Source organism: Wickerhamomyces ciferrii, contig 00288, assembly GCF_000313485.1.
Source record: "Wickerhamomyces ciferrii WGS project CAIF00000000 data, strain NRRL Y-1031 F-60-10, contig 00288, whole genome shotgun sequence".
NCBI lineage: Eukaryota > Fungi > Ascomycota > Saccharomycetes > Phaffomycetales > Wickerhamomycetaceae > Hansenula > Hansenula ciferrii.
The window spans coordinates 24,037-34,125 of record NW_011887452.1 but is presented as its reverse complement, the minus strand read 5'-3'; the positions used below and the strand labels follow the sequence as shown (position 1 = coordinate 34,125).

At 34.2% G+C, this 10,089-nt stretch overlaps 5 protein-coding genes across 5 annotated transcripts; 3 read left to right on the top strand and 2 right to left on the bottom strand.

Moving 5' to 3' along the window:
• Nucleotides 1-1,652: 1,652 nt before the first annotated feature.
• LHP1 (tRNA maturation protein LHP1) lies at nucleotides 1,653-2,546 on the top strand (the record flags this gene model as incomplete). The annotated part of the gene is made up of 1 exon (XM_011272905.1): nucleotides 1,653-2,546. The coding sequence occupies one exon, from the start codon at nucleotides 1,653-1,655 to the stop codon at nucleotides 2,544-2,546; it is 894 nt and encodes a 297-aa protein (XP_011271207.1).
• A 232-nt stretch (nucleotides 2,547-2,778) lies between these two features.
• On the bottom strand, nucleotides 2,779-3,618 carry KNH1 (Cell wall synthesis protein; the record flags this gene model as incomplete). The annotated part of the gene is made up of 1 exon (XM_011272904.1): nucleotides 2,779-3,618. One exon carries the CDS (start codon nucleotides 3,616-3,618, stop codon nucleotides 2,779-2,781), a length of 840 nt encoding a protein of 279 aa, XP_011271206.1.
• Nucleotides 3,619-5,448: 1,830 nt separating this feature from the next.
• On the top strand, nucleotides 5,449-6,429 carry BN7_6554 (class I SAM-dependent methyltransferase; the record flags this gene model as incomplete). Its single annotated transcript, XM_011272903.1, has 1 exon — nucleotides 5,449-6,429. One exon carries the CDS (start codon nucleotides 5,449-5,451, stop codon nucleotides 6,427-6,429), a length of 981 nt encoding a protein of 326 aa, XP_011271205.1.
• Nucleotides 6,430-6,446: 17 nt separating this feature from the next.
• On the bottom strand, nucleotides 6,447-7,268 carry BN7_6553 (uncharacterized protein; the record flags this gene model as incomplete). Its single annotated transcript, XM_011272902.1, has 1 exon — nucleotides 6,447-7,268. One exon carries the CDS (start codon nucleotides 7,266-7,268, stop codon nucleotides 6,447-6,449), a length of 822 nt encoding a protein of 273 aa, XP_011271204.1.
• Nucleotides 7,269-7,517: 249 nt separating this feature from the next.
• Nucleotides 7,518-10,031, top strand: AIM3 (Aim3p; the record flags this gene model as incomplete). Its single annotated transcript, XM_011272901.1, has 2 exons — nucleotides 7,518-7,692; nucleotides 7,756-10,031. The coding sequence occupies 2 exons, from the start codon at nucleotides 7,518-7,520 to the stop codon at nucleotides 10,029-10,031; spliced, it is 2,451 nt and encodes an 816-aa protein (XP_011271203.1).
• Nucleotides 10,032-10,089: the final 58 nt, after the last annotated feature.

The following is a 10,089-nucleotide window of genomic DNA, read 5'->3' as shown; positions in this document are numbered from 1 at the left end:
TCTTCCTGCAAGTATAGTGCCTGAAACAAGCTGTTAATGGGACAACCACTTTATATTTTTGTTTTGATTTAAATTTTCAGATTTTTCTGAAATTTTTTGCCCTAGTTGGTCTGAAAACGAATTTTCCGCACAGGCCGTTGAAGTCTGAAACTCTCATACAAAAGTTTTCAAATAAGGAGCCTAATTTTGTGTTTAATGGCTTCACCAGAACTTCTAGGGTACAACATTACTAATAAACTTTGATTCATAAACTATCAGGATGCTAGCGGTGTCACTGAATGATAATCATCCGTTTCATTAATATTTAACTTATTTATTTTGCCTTCAAAAACTGAATTCCAATAAAATCCATACAAAAAAAATATTATAGTTACCTTGGCTTTACGTAAGCTAAATCATGTGACCATAGCTTTAGCTTTAAATCAAAACATTATAAAGAAAGTGTCATATTTCTTCCTTAAATCAGCAGAGTAAAGTGCTGAATTTTAAAACCATATATAATGGCTTCAGCTGCTTCATTATCATGGAATTATTAAAAGATATCAAATCAGTGAATCTGAGATCAGTTAGTATCTTAACGAGTGAAGTGTTTTTGATTTCCACTAACATTGAAAGTTCATCTCCCCTATACAACATCAGATCCAATGTCCATTTATCAACAAATCCAGTTGCACATCCATTCACTTTATTGATAATGCCAAAAACATACGACATGACTTTATACAAACAATATTGAGCACGCTTCTACTCAATGATGCCTCACAATGTGGATTGATCATTATTTTTGATATACTGAATATCTGGAACGATCAAAACCCTGATTTTAAAAAATTTAAGGATTCTCTTTCCACTGAAAGCAAAAACAAAATACTTATAATCAATCCAATTAGCTCGCCAAGTGAACTTGTCAGGTGTTTAAGAGCTTTAAGAGATCCGAACTCATCACTTTTTAAGATCTTTCCCCAGAACACCACTAGTCTACCCATTTCACTTATCTTAATTGACAATTTATCCGCATTTTTCTGGAAAACAAAAAAGGAAGGTACATCAGTGCCAGACTATAGCTCCATTGGATCTGTTCTGAAAAACACAAAAGATCAACTAGGTTGTTCAATAATAACTACAAGTTGGGATAAGGGATTTAACGTTAAAGATTCGGGAACTCTAGATCCCGGGTCTTCAGTATACCAACACACAGAAATTCCACAATGTTACTTTCAATTCATTGAACATATATATTTCCTCCGATCTAGAGGTTTGAAAAAAGATAATTTGGTCTGTAAATATCTTGGTGTTCAAGGAAGAACCAATGCACAAGAGTTTGAGGTACAGAGGAAATGATACAGATCTGCTTCTATAGTTTTCTGGATTTTGTGAATGGCCAAGAAATATTTGTGGAATAAACTTTTTAGCTCCTAATTAACTAATAGTACATTACAATTAAATTATATTATTTTGAGCTCCTTATAGCTAGTAGCCATGTTCAAATCTTGCCTCATAAAGTTAAGTATGTATTCGCGCGTGGATGTTGGCCTTTGCAAGTCATCGGTCAATTTTTTTTTGGATCACTACAAAATTTTCAGGTATAATTGACATATAGAAAAGGCTTAATTGTTTGGTATTAAAGATCCTTTATAATATAATTATTCAAGATGGCTGATGAAAAAGAAGTGAAACCTGTTGAACAAGTTGAAGAAAAAACTGAACAAGTTCCAACTAACCCAGAAAGTACCGAAGCTCCAGCTACTGAAGCTCCAGCTGCTGAAGAAAAATCTGAAGAAACTAAAGTAGAAGAACCAAAAGAAGAAACTAAAGAAGAAACTAAAGAAGAAACCAAAGAAGAACCAAAAGAAGAAACTAAAGAAGAAACTAAAGAAGAATCAAAAGCAGAAGAAGCTACTGATTTTGAACCAACCGAAGTTATTAAACAAGTTGAATTTTACTTCAGTGATTCTAACTTACCAAAAGATAAATTTTTATGGAGAACAGTCCAATCAAACACAGAAGGATGGGTCTCAATTGATAAAATTGCTTCATTCAATAGAATGAAAAAATTTAGACCAGTTTCAAAAGTTGTTGAAGCTTTAAGAACTTCCGAATTTTTAGATGTTTCAGAGAATGGTGAATTAGTTAAACGTAAAAACCCAATTTTACCACCAAGTGATTCAGATAAACAATTAAGATTCCAAAGAAGTATTTACGCTAAAGGTTTCGGTGAAGAAACTCCATCAATTCAAGAAGATTTAGAAAAATTCTTCAATCAATATGGTAAAGTTAATGAAGTTAGATTAAGAAGAGATGATAATAAAAAATTCAAAGAATCCGTTTTTGTGGAATTTGCTGATTTAGAAGATGCTAAAAAATTTGTTGAATTATCAGAAAAACCAAAATATAATGATAATGAATTATTAATCATGAGTAAACCTGCTTATGTTGAAATGAAGGCCAATAATGAAAATTTTGGTGGTAAAAACAATCAAAAAAAGAGAAAATTCAATGGTTTCAAAAACAAAAGAGGTGGTAACTTCAAACGTTCAAGAAAATAGATTCTAGACTATAACTTGAAACCTTTTCATATATATCTACAAGTATTTACACCTTTTGATCATGATTTCATTGTTATGAATGTATACTAGTGTGAAGTATTAACAAAAATTTACATTTTGTAGTTATCATAATAAAACATCGTCATAAAATTGTTATTATACAAGTAATATATAAATCAAATCAACTTCATCAAATAAAATAATTGTCTCTTACATCAAAATGTTCCTATTTTTATGCTGTAACTTGATCTGAACTTCTCAATGTAGCTTTTGAAAGTCTTTGACTAGGGTGATACCAAGTAGTTGGCATTGGTGCAACACTAGCACCATTAATAACTGAAGAAATTGTATAAGACCAGCCTGGTGTAATTGTTGAATAAACAGATTGGGAATGTTTAGCACTTGTGAAATAAGTGAAAGCACTAGTTTGAAATTTTCTTGTCCAATCTGATTTAGCTCTTGTAACAGTAGTACCTGGTTGAGTTTGCATTGGTGCGTATCTTGTTTTACCTGTTTGCATAGTATATGGGATTGTGAAAGATTTAGAAATATCACCAGTATTAGTAGGACCATTATCATCACCTGCGAGAGAAGTTTGACCAGATGGTGGTGAAGCATCATTACCATTTGGTTGATAAGAACCTGTCATACCTTTTAATGAAAATCTATTTGTATAATTAATTGTGAAACCTTTTGCACTCTTTGCGTAAATTTGAATATAATAATTACCACTTGCACCAGCTGAAGCTTCAACTGTTAAATCAATTGAAGTATCATCAATATCAGCTGGTTTAACAGCTTGCTCTAAAGTAGCAACAGCATGAATATTACTATTTGGACCTGAACATAATGTAAAAGTATAAGATTCTATGTCATCTAATTTTGGTTCAGCATTTGATTCAATCCATGAAACTGGGATACTTACTGTACCACCAGAAACTGTGAATGAAGCACCTTTCAAAGGTTTTGAAGGAGAAACATCTGAAAATACTGAATTTATCAATAAAAGTATTGTTATTATGAATATATTGAAATTGAATATTTTTGAATTGATTAATTTAAACGAACTCATTTTGGAAGTTGAATCTTTTCTCCTAATTTATTTTTAACCTATTATCCTATGATGATATACTTGGATCTGATGTTGATCTATCTGTAGAATGTGATTAGATATAACCTTCAATAAATTCAATCCAACAGCGTCAAAATAACAAATAACGCGTCAGAATAACAGATCTAATCACAAATTGGGTTCAAGAAAACATTTTATATCATATATATGGATCACGCTCACCAAGAAGAAAGTTTTTAAACCCTTTCTCTCCATTTCCCAATTGTCTGCTTTTTCGTCTTTTAATGTACGTTCTGAATCCTGATTTCCAAATCGGCATGAGTCTTGAACTTTTTCATCATGCTCAAATAACATTTAAGTCTAAACATCACGCATGATTTCTTTTTTTAAACTATGATTCCAATGTTCTTACAGCTTTTAGTATGTGGTTGATCTAGTAACCACTAAACTTTTCTATGTAAAGTAAGACAGAAAGAGACAATTTGCACAAAAGTGCATTTGCACACGCATGAAAATTTGTGAAGAAGTTTCTTTGTAAGGAAATTGTCCCGAATTTATTCAGTTTCTGTCGTTAAATCTGTACATAATTGGACAATTTGAAGCTTATTTGGGTGTCCAGAAAGGCCTTTGTTTTCTTCAGCTGAAACGTATATAATGTTTGCTCTGTGTGTATTGAATGGTTTTGTATCTTATCATTGACTTGCCGTTATATTGTTACCAGGATCTTCCTTGTTGTGGCCCTTTAGAGCTCTTCAGATCTTCAAAATCTGCTTTTTCGAACACTTTTCTACCTAATTTGACAAAAACGTAAAAGCTGGGACGCGTCTTCCAGCATCTTTGGACGAAAAGGCCCCTCCTTGTAATTTGATTGGATGTTGGATGTGAAGTTAACTTATGGTTGGAGTAGAAACAGGGAAACAGGGTGCTGGACAAATATGGACATTGACTGGACACTGGACATGTTATATTATAATATTTAGGTATCAAAAAGATTGAAATTTGAGAGCTTTCAACTTACAACTTACAAGGTACTTATTACGTAGGTATCTGGGTTGGTCTCGACTCTCTAGTCACCATTAAAAGTAGTACGTATATTCGCGTTCAATATTAATTACTGATAGATAATTTGTAGCTGTCGTCGAGCCTCTATGTGGAATTTGGAGTACGTTCATCGTTAACTAAATGTCAATACCATTAAGTTTCTGGGTAATATAGCGACTATGATAAACCACTGGAATTTGAATCAATATATGATCAAATAATTTACGTGTCACTCTTGAGTCTTCGGGAAGCTAAGACTTTTTCTAAAACCGTTTATAACATGTACTTAAGAAAGGAATATACGATAATACATCAGGGTGGAGTCACGTCACGGACCAGGTTAAATAGTCAAGACTCAACGATAGCTTCTGGTAATTATGCTCCAGTATATTCTGGATTGCCAATGGCTATATATTTGAATCGATCCACAGTGTATTATCATTAAAGTAACGTATGCACGCATGTTATAAGTATTTTAATATCAGTTTTCAGTCGATAACGTAACGCCTACAAATTCAGCAGTAATATAAGTAGGTACTATTCCCAAATCCTAGATACCGATGGGTAGAGATATATGGATTCATCAAATATGATAACTGTCCTTCATTGAGTAATTGATACTTGTAACTTGAATCTTGAATCTTACACCTTGTGGCTTTTTTTTGGCTCCATGGTCCATAACAAAAGCTAATTTTAATCTCCACATAATTTATCGAGGATTCAGAATCCAGATAACCACATGTACTTTATAGCACCCATTTTAATTAAAAATTTTTAAGATTACTTGAAATGTTCACTTCTGTACGCCCTTTGAATAGGATACTACCCCTAAAATCATTCGTCAATCTAGGAAAAATGTCAAGCTCCACTAAGACAGTTCATCCAACTTCATTAAACTCCTTCAATTCAAATCATTCTCTTTATGATAGAGTCAGACCTGATTTTGATCCTCAATTTGTTACCAAATTTCTTGGTGATTTAGGTCTTGTGTCTAAAAAGAACGATAGACTTGGTGAAGTTACGTTCAATAACAAAAAAGATATCTTGGAATTAGCTGCTGGTACAGGTAAATTCACCAAGAAATTAATCGCAGCGGGTTGGTCTTCAACAAATTTAAAAATTATTGAACCTTCAGTTGGTATGATTGAAAGTTTCCAAAAAAATTTTCCTCAAGTTGATGCAAAAGTTGGGTCAAGTTATGAGATCCCATTAGAAGATAGTTCAGTTGATGCAGTTATTGTAGCACAAGGGTTTCATTGGTTTTCCGATAAGAATTCACTACAAGAAATTTCAAGAGTTTTAAAACCAAATGGTAAATTAGGTTTAATTTGGAATTTTGATAGTACAGGTAATAATTCAAGTTTAGCACAATCTGGTCAAGATTTAGGCTTAACTCAATTGGAAATTGATAAAAAATATGGTTGGGAAAAAATTGCTAAATTAGCGCAAGATTTTGATGATGAAGTTCCACAATATAGAAAAGGTGAATGGAGAACAGCGTTCCAAAATCAATCCTTTTTCAAAAACGATTCTGTGTGTAATCAATTTATTCATAGATTTGAGAAATTTGATGTTGATTTGGTTTATGATTATTGGTTATCAAGAAGTTATATAACAAAATTACCAGACAATGAAAAAGCCAAATTAAAAGCACAACAAGATGAATTGATCTCTCAATTACCGGATGCTTCATTTGTTGAGGGCTCTGATAAGAAACAATTGAATCAATTTTTGGGGTCAGAATATTTTGTAATTACTCCAAATAAATAGAGTGAACTGTTTTTGTTCTAAAGAATATTATAAATTTTCTGAACGAAATCCCATGCTGTAAACCCAATTGTATCTGATGTTCCCTTTCTTGGTATTCCTTTGAAGAACTTCAACTTCCCATCTTTAGTTATAAATAAAAAATTGCATTTAAATTTTGCTAAATCAAACATTGCAAAATCTATTGATGTACTTTCTAATAAAAATTGATATATAGTATTCTTCAACCCATCTTCTTTGGATTCTTTAGCTAATTTGATAATCTCTTTATGTGGTATATCGATCCCGATAGATGATAAGTTATTTTGTTGAGTTTTGATATCAAATGATAATTCTAAATCACCAAGTCTAACCATATCATCTTGTAATCCATCAATAACAATATTCATACATTCAATTAAGAAATCCGAGTCAAATTTTAATGGTTTGAAATAAAACCCAGTCTCTGACTTTAGCCATTGTAGAACAAACGTGAGCAATTTAGCAGAACCTCTGGCTAATATTAATGTGGTATATGTTTTTTTGGTTTTTTCAATTGTTCTGATAAATGTAAGTGCTTGTTTCTTAATAATATTATTTGGGAATGAAACAACCAGGGTGTCTATGGAGTACGTCACATCTTCAATAGTTTCTAAGTCATGCTCATATTTCACCTTTGTGGCTTCTTGTAGTTCTTGGACAGAGTAAGTTGATAAGTTTGAAGATAATATCAAATCATCATTTGATTCTGCTAAGATTGCAATGATTATGGCTCTCAAGCTGTGTATAAAACCTTGTGATTTGAAGTCAACATCCACATCTGTCGACTTGAACAGCTTTAAATTACTCTCAAAGAAGGACATCACCAGAATTCTGTCTTAATAAGACCACTGCTATAAAATACAATAGCGAAAGATTTCATAGTATACGCGTTAACTGAATAATAAACAATAGAACGAATTCGCGATACTACCTACAACCCGCGAATTTTCATTATTCCTTTTTATTGCGATACAAGTGTCAAAAGATCAAAGGCTATGAAATGGTTTTAAAAGACAATCAATCCACTCAAATTTGATCCATATTGACTTAATTTTCTAAGAAATATCAATATGAGTAATTTTTGGGATAATAACAAGGAAAGTATTTTGAATGGAGCTAAGACAGCTGCCGTTACTACGGGGAAATATGGTTATAAAGGTGCTAAATTTGTTGGTAAAACAGGTTATCAAGCTGCTAAGAATCAAAGAGCTGCCAATGTAAGAGGACAACAAGGTAAATCAGGTGGTATGTATTGAACCTTTTCCTCCACATTATACTACTCAGTTCATACTAACGATTCTTTTCAAGAACAAGAATCACCAAGTTTTGGAGAAGCTAGACCATTGAACTCATTACCAAGTGTGGATCATCTACCACCACCTCCATTGAAACCAGGTCAAGGACAATACACTAGTAAATCAAAAAGTCCTCCACAAGCCCAATTGTCACAACCTGCTCCACAATACACACAGGTGCCAGCTCAGCAAGGTGCTCCGCAGCCTCAACTACCTCAAAGAAATTTACCACAACCTCCACAACAACAAACTCATATTCAACAGCCAGCTCAACAACCAATTCAACAACCAGCTCAGGTACCAGTTCAGCAACAATACGTTCCAGCTACTCAACAACAGTATGTACAGCAACCTGTTATTCCACCAAGAGATCAAACTCAGTCAACAACGGCTCAACAACCGACTACACAATCACAAGTACCATTTGCACAGTCATTACAACAGAATATTCAAAATAGTATACAACAAAGTGTCCAAAAAGGTGTTCAAGATGGTCTTAAGCAACAGTTTCAACAGTTTGTGAATCCAAATTCTCAAGGTTCCCAACCACCAGCTCAAGCTCCAGCTGCGGTTCAAGCTCCAATCCAATCAGCTTCTAGCACAACCACTACAACCCAACCAGTGTTGGACTTCAAAAATCCATATTACCAGGGTGCTGTGTCTCAACCTCAAGAATATAAAGTTGAACCATTAACACCTGACTCGACATCAGCATCAGCCCATGCACCAGCTCAGAATACATCAGCTCCTCCACCACCTTCTTTAGGCCCAAGAACATATAATAGAGCTGCTATTTTGCCTCCTCAAGGTGATTCTCAAATCACTGTCTCAGAACAAGCTCCAACTCAAGTCTCACAACAAATAGAGCAACCACAACCTCAAGCTCAACAACCATTCCAACTTCCTCAATCTCAACCACAACCACAACAATTCCAACTTCCTGGGCTTCAACCTCAAAATCATCAACAATCTCAATCTCAACCACCATTAACTGTGAACACAGAGGCTGCTAATGATATTTCATCAAAACTTCCAATTCAGCAAGCTGCAGGTCTCGCTCTTAATGAACAAACTGTTCAATCACCAGATCTTTCAAAATTACCAGTTCCGCCAAAACATAAAGATATAACTCCAACAGGATCACCAGCTCTTAAAACATCTACGAAGTTAAATCAAACAAGCACAGGAGGGTCTTCAGCTTTGAAGACTTCGGATACAGGCGCAAGTAAAGATGATAAAGAGTCTGAAGAACCTAAAAAGGGTATTTCAGGTAATTATGATTACAAGATTGACGTTAAGTTTGCACCACCACCAAAGCCTCGTGGATCGGTTCCATCAAAAGATCATCATAAACCAATAAGTAGAACGTCAACTGCTGCCCCTCCAACACCTGTTAGAAGTTCATCAGTTACACCTAAACCTCCATCGAGACAATCAACAGCACCACCTCCATTAAGAGCTTCTACAAATACTTCAACAAGCTCATTATCTCATGCTCCACCACCTCCACCACCAAGAAGTTCAGCCGGTTCATCAGCAAATGTTTCAGATGTTGAGGATAATTCTGGAGCTCCTCCACCACCATATGTTGCAACTGCAGAAACTGATTCACATTCATCTCAACATCCATCAACAACAAACCTACCACAAAGAACATTTGCACCACCTCCAAAACCTTTCAGAAGACCTGATGAATCATCAAATACCTCATCAAAACCAAAACCTGCTCCACCTACTCGTGTCTCGGCAATCAAACCACCTGCACCACCAACTCGTACTGGTAGTGATGTTTCAGCATTATCATTACCACCACCAGCAAATCCATCATTAATTGAAGAATCCAAGAACAAAAAAGCACCACCTCCTGTTGTTAAACCAAAACCTTCAAATATTGATGTAACTGGTACTAAAAAGGCGCCACCTCCTGTTAAACCAAAACCAAGCTCTTTTGCAGGTGAAAAGAAAACACCACCTCCAATTGTTGGTAAAAAACCTGATATTCCAATACCTGGTAAGAAACTGTCACCACCAGTACCTGGTAAAAAACCAAGTATCTCAGCAAATTCAAGAACTGCTGTTGGTTCAGCTGCTGGAAATTTTTCGGCTGTTGTTTCTGAATTACCTCGTAAAAATAATGACAAGACAATTCCTGTCAAAACTAATAATGGTATAACGAAGGAAGATCTTGGTGGAAAACAAGAAGATGAAAACGAAGATTTTGAAGATAATCCATTCAAGAGATATTTGAAAAATGCTGTTCCAAAAGAAGATGATCGTTTTAAAAAATGATCAAATGTGTGTTAGTGTTGAAGGACTACAAATTTATGAACTTCTAAAAAATTAAACG